The sequence below is a fragment of the Macaca mulatta genome, chromosome 4 (genome assembly GCF_049350105.2).
Source record: "Macaca mulatta isolate MMU2019108-1 chromosome 4, T2T-MMU8v2.0, whole genome shotgun sequence".
In the NCBI taxonomy this organism is placed as follows: Eukaryota; Metazoa; Chordata; class Mammalia; order Primates; family Cercopithecidae; genus Macaca; species Macaca mulatta.
In genome coordinates this window covers 4,364,243-4,384,673 of record NC_133409.1, presented here as the reverse complement: position 1 = coordinate 4,384,673, position 20,431 = coordinate 4,364,243, and the positions used below count along the sequence as shown (strand labels likewise).

The 20,431-nt window shown below is 49.4% G+C and overlaps 1 protein-coding gene and 1 long non-coding RNA gene across 3 annotated transcripts; one reads left to right on the top strand and one right to left on the bottom strand.

Annotated features, from left to right (window-relative positions):
• Window positions 1-586: 586 nt before the first annotated feature.
• On the top strand, window positions 587-4,000 carry LOC144340700 (uncharacterized). Its single transcript, XR_013416957.1, has 2 exons — window positions 587-1,674; window positions 2,921-4,000. It is a non-coding gene; the product is annotated as an uncharacterized LOC144340700 (long non-coding RNA).
• LOC106998203 (uncharacterized) lies at window positions 2,731-16,775 on the bottom strand. 2 transcript variants are annotated; one of them, XM_078001163.1, is made up of 3 exons: window positions 11,304-16,775; window positions 10,641-11,170; window positions 2,731-10,541 (listed from the first exon to the last, which is right to left on the bottom strand). In XM_078001163.1, the coding sequence occupies exon 3, from the start codon at window positions 5,057-5,059 to the stop codon at window positions 4,064-4,066; it is 996 nt and encodes a 331-aa protein (XP_077857289.1). In that variant the 5' UTR covers window positions 5,060-10,541; window positions 10,641-11,170; window positions 11,304-16,775; the 3' UTR covers window positions 2,731-4,063. The 2 variants fall into 2 exon arrangements, with proteins under 2 accessions (XP_077857289.1, XP_077857287.1); XM_078001161.1 differs by having other exon boundaries at window positions 2,731-10,740; window positions 11,031-11,170.
• Between the last annotated feature and the right edge of the window lie 3,656 nt (window positions 16,776-20,431).

Below are 20,431 nucleotides of genomic sequence, written 5' to 3'. Positions count from 1 at the left end.
GAACGCACATAATGCCTCCAAAGTGTACAATTAAAAACGGCGACAAGGGCCCCAGTGTTATGTGATGCACATTTTACCGCAATGAAAATCACACCTCATTGGGCCAGCCCTCTCCACTCAGAGAGGAGGAAGCTGTTCTTCCCCAAAGCACACATTTTCAGGACGGCCTTTTTAGACGTGCTGCGTTGCATGAGGACTGTGGAGAGTGTGAGAAGGGGAGGCCAGCCAGGCAGGGCCCACAGAGAGCAGGGGTCAAACCATGGACATCTTTAGGGCATTTGTCCCTCCTGGTCCTTGGGAACAGCCCCAGTTGACCCCCTGACGTGTGTCTGTGGCATGGGGGGGCCCCTGGAGCACCAGGGTTGGGGTGGGCACTGGGGTGGGCAGAGCGCTGTGAGCCGGGGCTCACAGTGGCTCCTCTCCTTCCAGCCAATGCACAGCGCAGTCCAGCTCGGTCTCTGCGAGCCCAGTCATGGAGGACTCCACACAGGTACAGACCCATGACTTTCACTCCGGGTCTGCTGTGAGTCGCTCGAGTTCACCAGCCAGCACCCTGTCTTTAGACAGCGGGTGTGTAAGTCAGCCAGGTTCTGTGTCACTGAAGGCTTCCTTCCTCGATGTGTCCCAACACAGCCTCTCAAGCTGTGGGGTGAGGCCTGCAGTCCTGCCTCTTGTGTCTGGGGAGCACGTCGGCTTCCAGGGCAGCAAACTCACGGTGCTTCCTCTAAATGCTTAGACTATGGTGCAAAAGATCCAGGAAATGCCGTTGGCATTCGGTTCCCCTCGCTGTGTCCTCCTGGCCTTTTCCATGAACCTTTTGTTCTGACAGGGAGGACAGCCGGTGGCCTGGGTCTCACGCTCCGCCTCTTGAGTGCCCCGGGGGCCTCTGCAGGCTCCTCTGCGGGCCACATGTGTGTGGTTTGAGCAGAACGGGAGATTCACAGGCTTCTGCTGGGAGCTCACTTGTTTATTTTGGACGAATTGTTTGTCTCTGTTGCTGACCATGCAGCCTGAACCCTGTTTTGTTATTTCGCTGTCCACGAGTTCTGTCAAAGACCAGTGACCTTCTGCCCTCATCCGCTGACCGCCCGACTTCACTAAGCAGCATTAGATGACATTTTTCTGTCACTGAATTTTTAGGTCAATCCCATTCTATCACTGCAGAAGAGATAACTGGATGGCAGCGTGACAGCCTTTGGGGCAGGGCGGCCATCTCTGGATCAGACACATTTTTCTTTTTCCCAGGCACGCGGCCTTTGCCATTTCAGAGCCAGGGCTTTTCCCAAAGACTACATCTCCATCAGCTGCACCTTGTGCAGGTCCCACCCCCTTATGCCCCTCCCTTACTTTAACAGGTGCAGAAGCGGAGGGAATGTCTGTGTTTTCCAGGTTGCTTCCTTTCTGTAATGTGACTCACTTGTTCTGCAATGGTTTTTAAGCATTTACAGGCTGCGCAGAATTGTGGAGGATGAAAGTTTGACAGAGACTTGGGGCTGACCTGAGGGAGTCGTGGGCAGCAAGGCCAGCGGCGAGGCAGATACAAGAATAACTGTGGTGTGGGGCTGAATAGTACACGCTGCAGCCTCCCGGGGTGCAGCCACTGGGGGATGAACAGACCCGTGGTCCTCCACACAGATATCAGCACACTCCCAGGTGCATCTCCAAACACAACAGGTTGGTGTGTCTGCCCGGAGCCCACAGCGCCCTGCCCTGCCCCCGGCCCACCCCATCCAGGGCCCTCACCGACTGCCTACAGCCACTGAAGGGTAGAAGGGGCCCGAACTTGGTCGGAGAGGAGGAAGCTGCTGTTCCAAAGCACACATTTTTAGGACAGCATTTTTAGAGGTGCTGCATTGCATGAGAACTGTGGAGAGTGTGAGGAGGGGAGGCCAGCTAGGCAGGGACCACAGAGAGCAGGGGTCAATCCATGGATATCTTTAGGGTCTCTGCCCATTTTGGTCCTCTGGAACAGCCCCAGTTGCTCCCCCTGAAGCACATCTATGGCATTGGGGCCCCCCGGAGCACCAGGGCTGGGGCAGGCAGTGGGGTCCGCAGAGCGCCCTGAGCTGGAACAGGAGGCGTCTCCTCTCCTTCCAGCCAATGCACTGGGCTGGACTCCCAGGTTTATAGAAAAGTGGGGCAGACACTGGAGAACTGCTTTGTCTTGAGATAGAGTACTCACCCCACCAGGCATAGCGTCCCTCCTTGCCCCTGGTAGTGCAAGGACCAGGCCGTACCCGTGGCAATGTGGAAGCTGAGTCCATGCAGCATCTGGTGGCGAGTGTCGTGCCCACTGGGAGGCTCACCGAAAGCCATCCAGGAGGTCTGGGCTCCTCTGAGGCTGACTCGAGGGGGCTACTCAAACAGAAAATCCCAGGCCTTGCTATTTCAATCTCAGACCAACCCACCTGTGAACACTGCCCTTTCATGTGGACATGGGGAATGAGGAGGAGACAGGGCAAGCTCAGGACCAAAGGAAGAAGAGGCTGACCTTAAAGCCTTCTCCAGGGAGGGACACAAAGTCACGGCCTCAGCTGGCAGAAGGTGCTTGATAAACCACAGCCTCCCGCCCCCAGTGCTCTGGCCCTGGGGACACTCAGACATGATAGAGTCCAGACGCATCCCTGAGAGTCACACCACACACCTCGCACCCCTGTTCTCCCATAAGAAGAGCCCCTCCAGGCAGAAAAAAACCTCTCATGTGTGACTCAACCACGCCATAAGAGAGGCTCAGGTGAAGAAGTTTAACTAAGACGTCAGTGGGGCGGAGTCCTGGGGAAACCCAGCAGCATCTGGCTCGGCCTTCTCCTGGCTGTCCCTGCCCCTCTGCCCCCAACTGAGACAGAGGGAGGCTGGGAGCCCCCGCCCTGGCCATTTGGTGCAATCTTATCAGGAATGCGTGTGCCCTGTTTTTCCTCAGACACTCCACAGGAATGTGTCAAAAGGCACATCAATGTGGCGTCACCAGGGCTGGTGACACAGCCCCTCTGGAAACCCGACTCCTGTGGCAGCTGGTGATGCTGTCTGCCCTGGGCCTCCATCCTGAGCAATGTCACAGCGTCAGCTCACTGTCCTTCCCTGGAGGGACCTCCCCAACACGAAACTCTGATCCAGAGAATGGGTGGTCTCAGCCTGCATCCCCCCGGGAGAATGAGGCCTCTCTTTCTCCGTCCTGGGCTCCGTGCAGCCAGAGGGGTTATCAAGCAGCAGGAGAAGCCAGGGATGATGCCAAGGACACATTCGGGTGACCGGTTATCACCCGGGAGACAGGAGGCATCCACACAGAGATGAGTGGACGCAGAGCCAGACCCCCCCGGATCCTCACGCCATCTCTTCCTCCTGTGGTCAGTGGGGACATGACCCAGGGACAGGCCCTTCCCCAGGAAGGCTAAGCACGAAGTCCCACTGTTCTTGTGATAGAGGCCAGCAGCACTGGTGTTCATGATGTCAGCCAAGGACGGAAGCTCGAAATCGCTCATTGCCCAGACTTGTGAAAACTAAATGGCTGCCCTTTTCCTTGGAACCTCTTTTCTGAAAGCGCACATGAATCTTCAGTTTTCCACAGAGACCTGGAAGGAACTGAAAACCCAGGTTTAGTACGAGGAGAGCATTAGACAGAGATCTTACTAAACATTTAAGGAGGCTAAGAGTTCAGCAGGCATTCTGTCTAAAAATCACAGGCTGCAAAAGGAATCAGTGACCCTTGGTCCCAGTGACCCAATCAACGCTGAATCTCAGAGTTGTGTTGAGAGAGTTACAGACTGATGGTTTCACCAGGACAGGCTGCATCAGAACGTAGAACACCTACGTGACCGACCCAATTCACTCCTATTCTTTTGAATTAAATAATGACAAAATCCAAGTTGCTGTTCAAATCAGTAGGAAACCCAGCTGCTAAGGTTTATGGCGATTGGGCCTGCTTGGAAGTCCCAGTTCATGTCAACGTAACCCCATGGATATAGGGCAGGCTGGCCAGATGAAATAAAAGCTTTCTATTCCACTTCTATTCTGCAGTCTCATGCAGCCAACCCTCTTCCTTGTTTAGTGTGGAAATGTTAGGTGCTCAGACCTGAGGCACTATAGTCACACTACCATCTTCAGTCACACTACCATCTACAGTCACACTACCATCTACAGTCACAGTACCATCTACAGTCACACTACCATCTATAGTCACACTACCATCTTCAGTCACACTACCATCTACAGTCATACTACCATCTACAGTCACACTACCATCTATAGTCACACTACCATCTTCAGTCACACTACCATCTACAGTCACACTACCATCTTCAGTCACACTACCATCTTCAGTCACACTACCATCTACAGTCATACTACCATCTTCAGTCACATTACCATCTATAGTCATACTACCATCTTCAGTCACACTACCATCTACAGTCACACTACCATCCTTAGTCACACTACCATCTTCAGTCACACTACCATCTACAGTCATACTACCATCTTCAGTCACATTACTATCTTCAGTCACACTACCATCTACAGTCACACTACCATCTACAGTCATACTACCATCTACAGTCACATTACTATCTTCAGTCACACTACCATCTTCAGTCACACTACCATCTACAGTCATACTACCATCTTCAGTCACATTACTATCTTCAGTCACACTACCATCTACAGTCACACTACCATCTACAGTCACACTACCATCTACAGTCATACTACCATCTTCAGTCACATTACTATCTTCAGTCACACTACCATCTACAGTCACACTCCCATCTTCAGTCACACTACCATCTTCAGTCACACTACCATCCACAGTCATACTACCATCTTCAGTCACATTACTATCTTCAGTCACACTACCATCTACAGTCACACTACCATCTACAGTCATACTACCATCTACAGTCACACTACCACCTACAGTCATACTACCATCTTCAGTCACATTACTATCTTCAGTCACACTACCATCTACAGTCATACTACCATCTACAGTCACACTACCACCTACAGTCATACTACCATCTTCAGTCACATTACTATCTTCAGTCACACTACCATCTACAGTCATACTACCATCTACAACTGCACTGCCATCTACAGTCACACTGCCATTTATAGTTGCATTGCCATCTTCAGTCACACTGCCACACTGTCATTTACACCCACACTGCCACCTACAGTCACACTACCATCTACTCTACAGCTGCATTGCCATCTACAGTCGCACTGCCATTTACAGTTGCACTGCCATCTACAGCCACACTGTCATTTACACCCACACTGCCACCTACAGTCACACTACCATCTACTCTACAGCTGCATTGCCATCTACAGTCGCACTACTATCTACAGCTGCACTGCCATCTTCAGACTGCCATCTACAGTTGCACTGCCATCTACAGCCACACTACCACCTACAGTCGCACGGCCATCTACAGCCACACTACCACCTATAGCCATGCTGCCATCTATAGCTGCACTACCACCTACAGTCGCACTGTCATTTACAGCCACACTGCCATCTACAGTGGTGCTAACATCTACGTTCATGCTGCCATCTGCAGTCATGCTACCATCTACAGCTGCACTGCCACCTGCAGCTGCACTGCCATCGTTATCACATGGGGAGGGACTGCAAGGACACCCAGTGTTCTCCCACCACATTTCACGTTTTTCTTCCTTGACATGCCTCGTTCTTGCATGAATAAAGTTTTCACATTGCATCTCTACTTCAAGAGAAACAAAGAAAAACAGTCCCACTAAACAGAATCACCAACTTCCCCGGCTAAGAGCTCAGAGCACTTAGAATCTAAACAGAAGACTGTTCCATGGTTGCTGTTCAACAGTGACACGTACCTGACACTATCCTATTCGGGAGGTCAGGATCCAAGGTAAATCAGAGAGGAACCTAATTAAGACTCTTTAATCAGTGAGTAACCAATTATTGAAAATTAACCATTACATTCATAGGAGAGTCTGGCTAGCAGTTCCCTAGGTGTGATGGCATGCTTCGATGACAGCCTTCAGTATTGAAGACCTTGATCCCTGGTGGTGGAGTCCCATTACAGTGAATGTCCCTCTAGCCCACACTACAGGGTAGGAGAACAAAATAAACAATAAAACTAGATAAATCAGAGTTGTTTCAGGCTTTTCAGGAGAAAAAAAAAATCCAAGAATCCCAGAGACAGATTCCAACTGAGTTGGAACATAGCAGGGCAGTCTCTCTTCTTATCCATCTGTCCCTCATTTACTCATGTGTGCATTCAGGAAACTCCCATGAAACACCTTGCAGATATTGGGACTGCAGAAACGAAGGTGCATAACACAGAAGACTTGCTCTCCAGAAGGGCACAGTCTGAGGTCTATGGGGAGATGGGCAAAGAAGAAGACATTTGAAAATGAAACAAAAAAGAAGGGCTAATAGTCACTGAACACTACATTTTTCTCCCAGCTCTGTCCTAAGGCCTTTACTCAGAATATTTCATTTAGGCTGGGTGTGGTGGCTCACACCTATAAACACAGTACTTTGGGAGGCTGAGGCAGGTGGATCACCAGGTCGGGAGATCAAGACCATCCTGGCTAACACAGTGAAACTCCGGCTCTACTAAAAATACAAAAAATTAGCCAGGTGTGTTGGCACACGCCTGTAGTCCCAGCAACTCAGGAGGCTAAGGCAGGAGAATCGCTTGAACCCAGGAGGTGGAGGTTGTAGTGAGCTGAGATTGCACCACTGCACTCCAGCTTGGGTGACAGAGCGAGACTCTGTCTCAAAAAAAAAAAGAACATTTCACTTAACCCCGATAAGGTGGGTAGTATCATTGGACCCATTGTACAGGAGGAAAAAAGGACAGAAGGTGTGGGAGCTGGACCAAGGCCTCAGATCTGGTGGTTGGCGGAGATAAATTCAAGTCTAGGGCAGCCTGGATCCAGCAGCTATGTCCTTGCCCTGCACTATCCTGTCTATAGAAAGGGTGTTTTCCATTTATTTGCTCACTTAAGGGTGGTTTCTTGAGCTCTGGGTAGATAGGGATGCATATGTTATCATTGCCATGGTCCCTGTCCTCATTCTGCTTACAACTTTGATCCAAAAAAGCTTCCGGAGATGAGGACAAGCTGGAAAAGGACCCAGTCGGCCTCCTTCCCTGGAATTCCCCTAAGACATTCCTGGGTTTCTCAGCAAGTGTTTGCTTGACCGTGTCTGGATTTAGCAGATTTCAGGGTTTTGGAGAGCTTTCCTGCCACTCATAGTTAGTTATGTATCTGAAGGCAACTGCAATTGTGGAAAAGTTGCTTTTTGTGTGAAAGTGAAATTTCCCTACCATTTCTACTCCTTGGTTCTTGCTATCTCTGCCCACGAGGCCACTATGGAAAAGATGCGTTCCTTCTGTTGTGTGTAACTTTGGGAATATTTGGAAACATTTCTGAGGTTTCCTGTATACCCTTTCTCTAACTTCTCCAACCTAGACATCAGCAATGCTCTCTCCCTGTCATCCAAGAAGTGGTGTCAGCATGTTTATCAGCATGGGCAGCCCCTGGGGGTGGACTTGAAGTTAGTGAAGTAAAAGGAGATCTAAGCATGGCCCGTACTGAGCTTCGGGGGGTGGGCGACACATGGCACACATTCACTTGTGGACGTTTCCTTGGGAACCTTACGTATTGGGTCCTGTGACATTCTCAGGGCAGCGGCTCACTACAGAGGGCATTAAAGAAAGCTGAGTGCCACTTTTGTATTCATCAGTGCTTTGTAATGATGGCAGAGCAGGCTGTGGACTCAGACTGCCTGAATTCAAAGCATACTGTGTAATCTTCAGCAACCTGCTCACTCTCCAAGCTGAGTTTATACCTTTGGGGAAAATTAAAATAGTTATGTATTAGTCTGTTTTCATGCTGCTGGTAAAGACATACCCGAGACTGGGTAATTTATTAAGAAAAAGAGATTTAATGAACTCCCAGCTCCACATGGCTGGGGAGGCCTCACAATCATGGTGGAAGGCAAGGGAAGAACAAAGGCATGTCTTACATGGTGGCCAGCAAAAAAGAGATATCTTGTGTAGGGGAACTCCTCCTTATAAAACCATCAGATCTCGTGAGGCCTATTAACTGTCATGAGAACAGCACAGGAAAGACCCACCTCCATGATTCAATTCCCTCCCACCAGGTCCCTCCCACAGCACAAGGGAATTATGGGAGCTACAATTCAAGATAAGATTTGGGTGGGGACACAGCCAAACCATATCAAGTTCCATATATTTGTGGATGTGCATGTGTGTTTATATATACAGTATATAAGTGTATATATGTGTAAAATATATACATATACAGCACTTATTAAGTGCTTGGTTCATGGTATGCACCCTGAAAACATTAGGTATCATCATTATAGCACAAAATCATTCTGACTCAGTCGGCCAGGACTCCAGACTTTGCTGCCTGTGCACTGTGCTCTGTGACTTTGCTGCTTGGCCTCCACCACTGCCTGACCATTTGATTCCACTGAGTTGGGTCAGCTCAGCTTTTCAGGTCATGCTGAAGTTTGATTTGTTATTCAAGTATTAACTCTGCCTCTAAGACATTTGAAAAGCATGTATTATTAATCTTTATTCAAATATCGCATTTTCTTGATCTTGGATGTACTGTTTCATATTTTCATGTTTGTGGGGAGAAAGGGTGCATCTCACATACAACATGGGCAGTATTTTTTTTTCCTGGAAAGTGATGATTAAGTCCTGGCTCTGTCTTACACCTGATGATACCTTACAAACGAGAAAATGCAGTGAGTTACAGCATTCACCGGGACAGGTAAAGGTTCTAAACGACAACACTTCTCTACAGTAATGGTTCTCAAACTTGGTTCCACAGCAATGGTTCTCACATTGGAACCATCTGGTGACCAGCAGTTAAAAAAAAAACACTGGTGCCCAGGGCTCACCCCCAAGAGATTCCACGACTAGCAGCTGGGATGTTAAAAAGCTTCCCAGGTGATTTGAAGGTGCACTTTGCACTAGACCCGAGTCAGCTCCTCTGCCATCGTCCTCCTTGGCTTCCTTCAGAGCATTTATAAGGACCGTCAATAATTGCTGGCATGATTAGCCATGTCTGTGCCCCATCCTTTGAGGACAGGAACATGCTGCGGCCAGTGTTTGGTGCAGAGAAAGGACTCAGCATGCACTACCTGCATGATCGTGTGGACTTCGGCCACTCACCAACACTGTTTGCTGCTTTTTGCCTGTGTGAATGTGTGTGTTTACTGTTTCCGCTGTGGCAGCAACGGCAGGACTGTGAACTTTGCCCTCATTTTTCATCGGCTTTATCTCAGCGAGAAACAAGCAGAGGAAGCAGCTGGGAAAGGCTGGACGGGAAACCGGAGGCCGCAGTCTCCTCCCAACACCACTGCCGAGTGAAGATGTTTAGGATGGCATCAAACCTGGGGACCCCATCTGCATAGGTGGGGTTCTATCAACCAGAGGATATATAAGCACCCTTCCAATTTGAAATCCTTTCAGCACATAGACCCGATGGCATGGAGTTAGCACCCCATCACAGCTTTATGACAGACCCAGTTTTTTACTACTTTGTGGCCATATCTACACAAAGTGAGATACATACAACGCAGTTGTAGGCTGGGTGTGGCAGCTCACGCCTGTAATCCCAGCGCCTTGAGAAGCCAAGGCAGGAGGATCTCTTGAGGCCAGGAGTTTACGACCAGCCTGAGCAACATGGCGAGACCCTGTCTCTACAAAAAAGTGTGAAAAAATTGGTGGGGCATGGTGGAGGGCACCTGTAGTCCCAGCTACTTGGGCGGTCGAGGCAAGAGAATGGCTTGAGCCCAGGAGTTCAAGGTTACCGTGAACTATGATTGTGCCACTGCATTCCAGCCTGGGCAACAGAGCAAGACCCTTTGTCTAAAAAAAAATTTAAATAAAAAGTTAAACCACGGTTATAGGTAACATGATCTTAGACAAAGACCACTGCCTCTTCTCCAAAAGTCAGGCCGTGGCCCCAGGAAAGTGCCCTGGTCAAGTCTTCCCCTTCACAGGCAAGCCAGGCTGGTTTGGAACAAAAGGCAGGAGCTTTTCCTCATTGGGACCTATTTCGCCTGGTCTTGACCCTGCCCAGGAATCCGAGCTGCCAAGTAGACGCCCTTTGTCCCTCCCATTTATTCTGTCATCCACCCACACCCTGGATTTCTTGCAGCCAGAGAGCTTCTTCCTGCAAGCACCAGCTGTTGAGCAGGACTGTGACAAAGAGCAACAAAGAGCAACAAAGAGCGACAAAGAGCAAGCTGCGGGAGGGACCATCAAAGAGGCATCAGCCCTGCCCCGGAGTGGCTGCAGATGCATCCCTGTGGGACAGGGCGGGGGCACAGGTGCTGCCTCCAGAACAGGGGGTTTGTTACCTTCATCTGCAAGGTCCTAAAGCCAGACTCTTCTCAAATCGTCACCATGTGTGTACCATACACTCCCTTCTGACTCCGGGGGCCTGGGCACCTGCTTAGTGCAGCCTTAAATTTTTTATGTACCAGTAAAAATACTGCATGTAAGAGTCTGTTCCTAGAAGGATAAAAGGATGGCCAGGGCTGGCTAAGCGGAGTCACGACGGACTAAAGGTATGGGAAAATGAAGACATGGACCTACCACATTCTCCTCTACCTGGAACTTAGGATTTGTAAATTGCATTTGTCACATTGGCAGGCTGTGGCTTAGTACACTCACAAAGAGGATTTTTCCAAGTATTTAAACTGTGTAGATGCTGCAAAAAACAAACAAACAAACAAACAAAAAATAAAACAGACTGAGGCAAAGCCCTGCAGCCAACCCCGGGAGGGAGAGGTGAGGACCCCCTGTCTGTCCTGGGCCCCACTCAGGCACTATCCTCATCTCTTAGAATAGTTCGTTACCTTTTCTTTCCTGAAACCTCATCAAATGCAACTTTTTCTATGGCATTCAGCGGACTTTTCCTTAAGGCAAAGATTACAGAGAAATTCTTATGCAAGTCAGAAAATCTGCTTATTATGGGTTCGATAAACCAAATTATGTTACCTGTTTATGGACATAGATTTCTATCAGCCAGACGTGTGCAGAGCACAGCACAAACCATAGCTACTCCTGTCGAAGTCTCCTTCTGTGCATTTCCCAGCCAGGCCCCCAGCTGGGGCCCCTGAGGTCACCTCCCACTCCGGCTGGAAAGAGACAGTGAATTCCTTGGAAGCCGCTCACCCTGCACCCAAGCGGGACTTGCACCACCAGCAGTCCCAGGAAAAGACCCTCCATTTCTTTCTCGTGGAGGCTCCGGAAGAAAAGCTGCACATTTACCCGGCGCGTTCTAACCGCCTTTGAGGTTCCCTCCTGCAGCCAAGGGAGCCGTGGTGGGGCAAAGCCAGGGCTGGGGAGAGGCTGCAAAGCTCTGGGGAGCAGTGAGGCGCCGTGACAGCTCCTTCATTCCCGTCATAGCCCCACACGGGCTTCGCTGGACACGTCCAGGACGCAGCGCAGGTAGCCACCAGGCGTTGAGCGCCTGCCCCTTGTCTGTACTAAGATCTCCCCATGCATTATTGCATTTATTCCAACAATGGGGTGAGGTAGGTATTTCCATTGCACAGAGTGAAACACTGAGGCTCATCCAGGGGCCGGTTTGGAAATCAGGGCTCAGCCCTGGGCCCCGGCTGTTTGGAGCTGGTGCGGTGGCCACCGTGACCTCACGCTTTCCCTGCCAATCGCTCCCCGCCGCATCCGGCCGCCCGCCCCGCCCTCGGCCTCTTTCCAGGGACTGAAGCCCGAGGTGGTGCTGCGAGTCCCCGCGGGGATTATTTTCAAACAGCTCCTCCTGCTCAGGCTCCCACAGCGCGGCCCCAGGCAGCTGCACCACTTTCTCCTCTCACCAATTAAAGCCGAATCCAGGGCTCCTTAGCATATGAATGCAGGCGCATCGGAGCCCCCACTGCTGGGCCAGCCCCTCCCGGGCTCCTCCCGTTCCGGGAGGTCCACAGCCCAGCAGCAGCTGCCTCTGCACGTTGTCCCCTCCGTCCAGCATCCTGGGGCCGAGGAGACAGTGCCCCTGGCAGGGGACTGCGCTGGCATCAACTTCCCATGGGCAAAACCGGGTCCCGGGTCAGTATTCCCAGAGGGTTTCAAACCCTGCAGGGCCCTGAAATGGCCTGGGATCCACACCAGTTGGAAGAAAAAAAAGAACAGAAAATGCAGGGATTCACCTCCTCTGCCGGCACCCTCGTGCCGAACACTAAAGAGCATGGTGTTGAAAAGGATTTGGAGATTTATGCAGGTCACGAGCTTGAGGAATTTTTCCACTGAATGCACCAGGCCTTGAGTTTCCCGTTTCCCACTGAAAACCCCATGGCTGACACTTTTTTGTATCATTACCTTGGAAGATGAAGAAAAACTCATCTGTTAGGGCTGCTCTGTGAATGCAGATGCTTTGAGTTGTTTTGAATGAATGATTGAATGTTCTGAAATGAAGCAGGAAGGTGCCTGAGGGATAATGACTGGTTTCGCAACCCTTGGCCGGGCACCCTAGACCCCTCTGATAATCAACAGAAATGGATGTATATTAAATTTAGCAACAGAAAAAGTAGAGATCCTTGAGTGTGCTACAACATTATTTTCCTATAAATCAACCGGTTACCACAGTCTTTAATTATCTTCCCCTTGAGAGGCATGAAGAAGAGACTGCTCTCGAGGACGGAGGGTTTTTGTGGTCTGAGGTCTGCAGACTGGCCAAGTATTCCAACAGTAATTACCACCCATCCTGGCTGTAGGTTCACCCCGCTGACCTGAGCAGACCCGGTGAAGCAAGCCACAACTGCTGGAAATCATTCCACTCTTCCGTTAAGTGAGGATTAGAAAGCCCTTTGTGAGAATTTTGCCCAGAGTATAAGTTGAGCACTTTGTCGTTTGCACACCTCATTTTCCAGCATACCGTTCACTCAGCTCAGTATCTATCCAGGCACTGAAGGTTCGGATGCAAGCACTCTCCAGCATGGGGCCAGACCAAGTAAAATGCACACTGAGCAACCGTGCAGCTCCAGGTCCTGGCGGCTCTTCACAACCAGACATTATCCCTGGCGGCCCTAAGCACCTCTTCCTCTGTTAGGGGAGCACAAAATACCCTGTCAGGGCGGCTTTGCTGCCTCTGGCACTTTCTTCATCAGGGGAGTTACGTCCAGGTGTAGCAGACAGGCCAGGGACCCTTCTCCTCCATGATGTCGCAGGGTTATCTTTTCCAAATGGAGGAAGCCAAGGGTATGGGGCGGTCCAGTTTCCCTGCCTTATCCTGCATGTCCATAACAGACTTCAGCACGAGAACCAGCGTTTCGGATGTGTCTAGCAGAGTGCCAAAGTCAGACCGCAGTGTGCCCCGAAAGTCAGGGCCTTCTGAGGGACACAGACACCGTTTGTCTCCCACGGGGCTGTGTGTAAGGCGAATACTGAGGCCTACAACCGTGTGTTCTGAGACGGTGGCTATAATAGAAACAGGCAGTCTCCAGACAGAAGCACAAAAGGCAACCTCAAGGAATCAGGATTCGTAGGCAGGGACCCACACTGAACAATTTGGACTAATGGCAAATGGATAAAGCTAATGCAGAAATTGGACTAATTGGACAAAGCTAATGCAGAATGAAAAGGACCGCCGTTATCCAACGACAGTTGGGCTGATGTTCTAGGAGAACCACATGTTTCACACAGCAAGGGAGAAATGAGGGCATATTTTAATCCCTTCCAGCTTCGTCCGGGAGGTGTTGTGACTTGAGTCATTCTCTTCCTCTAACTCCTAGCCCATCCGCAGCAGTAAATAACTTTGTAGTGAATGGATGGTTTTCTTAGAGCTAGGGGAGTAAACTCCTAGTTTGATAAAGCAGCTTAGGAGAGTGAAAGCTGATGGGCCCACCCATTAGCTGCCAAGCTTGGTAGCCAGCTCAGGCCCCATTGGAAGGAAAGGGGCAGTTGCCCAGTGGGGCCTGAGGAGCAACCTGGCCCCTGCTGTCAGGTGGGAGAAGGAGCACCTGGCACTGACCAGCCCTGGAACTCAGCCTGCTCGCTGAACATCACAGCACATGAGCGGGTGCTATGGATGGAATGTTTGAGTCCCCCAACATTTGTATATTGAAGCCCTATTTTCCAAGGTGCTGGTGTTAGGAAGCGGGGCCTTTGGGGGGTGATTAGGTCATGGGGGGCCTTGTGAATGGGATTAGTGCCCTGGTAAGAACAGAGGTGACCCATCTTTCAGCCATGTAAGGACACAGCAGAAGGGCCCATCCACACACCAGGCTGGAGCCCTCCCAACCATGGAATTGCCTGGCACTTGAATCTGGGGCTTCCAGCGTCCCAGCCTCACAAGAACTGTGAGAAATCCATTTCTGTTGTTAAAACCACCCAGTCCATTGTATTTTTGTTACAGCAGCCTGAACTGACTAAAACAGGTTGAATAACAAAAATGGCAGGTTAAAAAAAAAAAATCACTGTTCCTGGGCTTGTTCTAGACTAAATAGTTGGGGGAACCTCGGGATTAGGGAAGGGTCTGGAGAAAAGCTGCAGTTCAACACCTGCCCATCTCCTTGCTTCTACTGAAGGGGCTCGAGGAATATGACGACTTACTTGGGAAGGAATTCTGGGTCATGGAAAAAAAATGGGCAGGTCAGCCCAGGAAGTGTGGAGAGAAGACAGTGAAGCTGCTCTGTCGAGGACTCAGGAAGTCCCCCAAGAGGGGACAGGGGAGGTGGGAGGTGTGGAGTGGGTGGAGTGAGCCCCAGGGAGGAAGACCACAGTGATCCTTGTGGCAGAAATCCAAAATGTGGGGTTAAAGGAACATGAAGGCAACAAGTTCCCATTATGTCCTGCCCAATGCTGTATAGTCGCTTCACAGCAGCCTCCGGTGTTCACACCAACCTCTTCACACCAGCCTCTCATCTTCACACCAGTGTCTTCACACCAGCTTCTCGTCTTCACAACAGCCTCTCATCTTCACACCGGCCTCTCATCTTCACACCAGTGTCTTCACACCAGCTTCACAGCCTCTCATCTTCATATCTTCTCTGAGGGTCTTGCTCATGATGGCTTTGTCAAGAGATGCTTTTGGGGAAGGACGAAGCAGAGCAAAGCCCACCAGTGACACAGAGTGAACCGTAAAGGTGAAGACAGCAGGGCCCCAAGAACCAGGGATGCAGAAGTTCATGGAATCTGGAGTTTGAGGCAGGAAGCCTCTGGAAAAACATGAGTCTCCTCTTACCCCTCCTTCACCATCACCTCCAAAACATGGACATCCTCAGAAATATCTGGGAGGATACTGGATTTCCCACATGCAAAGATAGGGGCTCAGGTCCAATTATTCAGTTGCCAAAGGAAAGAGTCAGCCAGAAGTTTAGAAGGTACAACTGTGCTCAGGGTGCCTGTGTTTTGTGAACTAACTCAACAACAGACAGCATGAGATACACAGAGCCACACTGTGGCTGGGAGCCCGGCCACCGTCTTCCTGACCCCTGGTGCTGATGGCCAGGAGGACTTTCTTACCAGGTGCTTCCCAGGAGCCTGGGAGGAGGTGACGCTGAGCACAGACACTGGGTCTTGCAGCCGTCCTTGGTCCAGTCTCACTAGGCATTCCCAACAGAGACCACACCAAGAGCTGCTGGGAAGGCATGGAGATGTGGGTCGTCGTCATCAGCTAAATGGAGGGTGGCATTCTGCTTCTACCATCCAGTCAGTGCCACAGATCAAAGAGAAATAAGCTTAGCAATTTTCCTGACATCACTTTGTTTTGAGATAAGGAAATTATCCACAATCAAATTATGAGGTGTCATGTCACATTCTGATTTTTTTTGTTTTTGTTTTTGTTTTTTGTTTTGTTTTGTTTTGTTTTTGAGACAGGGTCTCACCTCTTGCCCAGGCTGGAGTGCAGTGGCACAATCTCAGCTCACTGCCGCCTTGACCTCCTGGGCTCAAGTAATTCTCCCACCTCAGCCTCCAAATTAGCTGGGACTAAGCAGTCCATCCACCTTGGCCTCCCAAAGTGCTGCAATCACAGGCATGAGCCACTGCACCCAGCACATAATGTTGCATTCTAATGCAATAACAAATTGAGTCAAAGTTTGTCCAGTTCCTCAAAATTTGTTTGGAACAAAGAAAGTCTTTCATAACTTGGTCATATTAGATACTTGGAAAATACGGGTTTGATGAACACAACTCTTAGTGATCCTTCACAGAAGTACTTGTGACTGACAACAAACTCAACATCCCTGGGAATTTTTCTCGAGGAATTGCTAGGATGATTTTAGGGGCGTGCCACGCTGGCCGTGCCTGCTCACCTCTGTCCATTCCGCTGATAAAGGACCAAGTCCAAAGGATTCCTGCATTCTTTAGCTGAAATCTAAAAATGGAAATGATCTGTGTGAGTCAGCATCAGATGTACAATTGGGATGTGTTCGCACAGCCTCTTCATTCCGGCCTGAGAACAAGAGCACTTTGTTTCCTGTTTGCTTAAGAGGTCAAGGTCCCCCAGCCGTCTGCGTGTGGGTTTCCCTGTCTCAGACAACTTTGCTGTGAAAGTTTCTTCTGTGCATGATACTGGCCCCCCTCCTGCCTCTGGACAGAAGCCTGTCGTTATTGTCACTGGGGAGGAGACGTTTGTCCCCCATCACACATGAGGGACAGAGAAGAGAACTCCCGGCATACCATGGGGGATGGAGGGATAGGGGTGCAGAGGCACCCGCTGGCCCTCAGCCCTGACTCCTAGCCTCTGCAGAACAACTCTGTGACAAATCCTCCTTCTGAGCCTCAATTCAGTGTGCAAATGACTGGCTCCTGTCAGTGGGAGCTCCATGGGATGCTTCTAAATATGGAAAAAGTAGGAATGGCCCCACTAGATGCTTGTCCCGAAATGGAGCATCCCAGAGTACACATTCTTCATCTCTGCCTTGGAAAGATGTTCGCCCAAGCTGGCTTGCTTGATTTGCAGATAGAAACATTGTCCCCACTCTTGTGTGCCGTTGGAAGAATTCACAGTTGACAACTGAGAGTCTGCTAAAGGGAGAAGTTGGACCAGCGCCCAGTCAAACATGGGAGAAAATAAGGATTTAGGAAAACCAGCCCTGATGCCTGGGGGTCTGGAGCTCCAAGGGGCAGGTCCCATGAGCACCCCATTCCATGCGGTTTTTACCAGCCTAAGTCCCACCATTGGCACATTCCTCTCTGAAAAAAAAAAAATCAATTTTCATGGCAGCTAAGGCACGACACATAGTTCGAGACCCTGTGTTGATACAATGCTAGCTGCAGATCCAAGCCTGAGTCCTCTCCCTTCAGTGTTGAACATCCACACTGCTGCTGGAATGTGGTCAGCAGCCTTCACGCTTGTATCTTCAAATGAATCTTGTTTCTGGCACTCGGGAGTTCATGTCCAGGAGGGCTGTGATGGGAGTCAACTCCATCTAGGAAAGGCAGAAACACCTGAAACATAGTACTTTGCAAATTTTAAAAAGAAAAGACACATCCGTATTAATCCATTCTTGCATTGCTATAAAGAAATACCCGAGACTGGGTAATTTATATAGAAAAAAGGTTTGATTAGCTCATGGTTCTGCAGGCTGTATGGGATGCATGACTGGGGAGGTCTCAGGAAACTTACAATCATGGTGGAAGGCAAAGGGGAAGCAGGCACATCTTCACGTGGTGAAGCAGGAAGAAGAGAGGCAGCGAAGGGGGAGGTGCTAAACACTTTCAAATAACCAGATCTCATGAGAACTCTCTCACTATCACAAGAACGGCAAGGGGGAAATCTGCCCCCATGATCCAATCACCTCCCCGCAAGTCTCTCCTCCAATGCTGGGGATTACAATTCAACATGAGATTTGGGTGGGGACACAGAGTCAAACCATATCAACAGCATTTACCCAACCCTGGCCTGATTGCAGCAGAGTCCAGACTCACTGCGGTGTTTGTTCAACCTCAGGCCTTGCCACTGCCTCTGCCTGCTCCACCCTGGGGTGCTTGCCAGATAACGGGCAAAGGCAGTGAGCATGGAGCCTGGAGGAGGATCCCCAGGGAGTTTGCCTCAGCCACACCTCAAATACACCCCACAGAAACCACCACAATCTGGTTCTACCTGCCTGGAATGTTTTCCTGCTCTTCTGTTTTGTTTTTTTGTTTTGTGGGGTTTTTTTGTTTGTTTGTTTTGTTTTTTTGGCCCTGTCGAAACCTAACCTCTGAAGCTCAGTCCAGGTGTGGTTTCCCAGAAGACAGAGGAAGGACACTTACCTGCCAGGGGAGGGATCGTCTGAGCACACCTGCTCCCAGCTCCCCCGCATGGCCTCCTCCTCTCTGTGGTGACTTCTCAGTTAGCCATAAACTGCCCGCACACAGCAGTGCTTGCATTGTGGTTTTAAGAAATGGTCTCTTTGACTATTTAACTTTTTTTAATGCTCTGTATCTTGTGTCTAAAATGGTATCTTGTGTTTTAAGCTTCTGGAGGACAGAGCCCATGCTTCCTGAATCTTCCTGTTTTCCTCACTTCCTAGGGTGCATCTAGCACATATGGGAAGTTCAAGAATTCTGCAGGCTTCATTTTTCTGGCTTTTTCTGTCACTGAAATGTCTTCCTGAGGGGCACACTTTCCAGGCACGCTTTTGACCTTACAGGGAAAATTGCATCTTGAGGTTGCTCTCTGAGTTCTATTTTTTCCTGGCTTCCTCCTCAATGGGAACTCAGTAAGAAGTGGAGACAGCAGGAGCGCCTCCCTTTCCTCCGAAAAGGAAGTTAACTTAGTTAACGACAGAGGCTCCATCCTCTGGGGTAACCTTGAGAGCGAGTGAGGAGCTCTGGCAGTCACCACAGCTACTTGAGCCTCCCAGAGGAATCTTGCCTTTGGGGTGGCAGTGGCCACATCTTGGATGGCTCTTCCCCAAAGGCCAGGACTGGGGTGAGCCCATACACATGACCCCCATGGCCACCCCCTGCCCCAGGGCTCAGGGAGGGCTCCAGGAAGGTTTTGACAGTGTCAGTTGGGGCAGGTGAGGGGAGAAAGGACCCGCGAGTGGGGGTCACCTTTCTCAGCCTCTGCCCTGCACAGGGTGCTGGGAGGACCAGCCTTCTGGCATCCGGTTGTGATGGTACCCGGCGCATCTGCTTCCTGCCCCCCTGCACCTCACCACCCTGGGCACAGAACTGCTAAACGTGACTCAGGAAAAGGAACTTTCCCACATCGCTTCACTTCGTTGATTTTCAACAGCAGGAAAAATTTTACTCACTGATCTGACAAATAAATAAGTGGTTATATCTGAGCGTGTCTGTGTGTGTGTGCAGGTGGGTATACACGTGTGTATCTAGGCATGTGTACATGTGACTGTGTGTGTGGGTGTGCATGAGGGTGTGTGTGTGTGTGTGAGGATGTGTGTAGACTGAGTATGTGTGTGTGTGAGCATAAGAGTACATAAGCATGTGTGTGCACATGTATGTATACATTTGTGTGTGCATGTGTGTTTATATTTGTGTAAGTTCAAGTGTATACATTTGTGTGTGCTAATGTTTATATTTATGTGTGTATTTGTGTGCATGTGTGCATGCGTTTGTGTATGTACACATGTGTATATACATTTGTGTGTTCACGTGTGTGTATAGTTGTAAGTGTGCATGTTTATATTTGTGTGTATGTGCATGCATTTGTGTGAATGTTTATATTTATGTGTGTGCACGTGTGTATGCATTGGTGTGTGCATGTTTATATTTGTGTGTATGTGTGTATGCATTTGTGTGAGCATGTGTGTGCACGTATGTTTGTGTGTGCACGTGTGTGGATGCATTTGTGTGTGCATGGGTGTGTTTGTGTGCACATAGGTACATACAGTTGTGTGTATATTTGTTTGCACATATGTGTATTTTGTAGGTGTACATAGGTGAATACATTTGTGCATGCACATATGTGTATGCATTTATGTGTATTTGTGTATACATATGTGTATATGTTTTGTGTGTGCATGTGTATTTATGTGTGCAAATGTGTGTGCACATGTGTATATACATTTGTGTGTGCATGTGTGTACATGTTTGTGCACATGTGCGTTAAAATCTGTGTGGGCACATGTGTGTATGCATTTGTATTTGGTATAATTCTAAGCATATGTGTGAGCAGCGTTAAAATCTGTGTGGGCACATGTGTGTATGCATTTGTATTTGGTATAATTCTAAGCATATGTGTGAGCATGTGTGTGTGCATGTGTATACACTTGTGTTTGCATTTGTGTATTTGTGTATGCATGTGAATATACACTTGTGTGTGCATGTGTGTATTTCGTCAGTGTGCATATACATTTGTGTACGTGTATTTGTGTGATTGCATGAGCATATGTGTGAAAGTGTGTATGAGGGTGTGTGTGCTTGTGTGTATGTTTGTGTGTGCATGTATATATATTTGTGTGTGCACTTTTGTGTGTATTTGTGTGTAT

Excerpts from the sequence above, each read along its gene's own strand:
- LOC106998203 (XM_078001163.1), bottom strand. The coding sequence starts at position 5,059 with ATGACTGTAGATGGTAGTGTGACTGAAGATAGTAATGTGACTGAAGAT.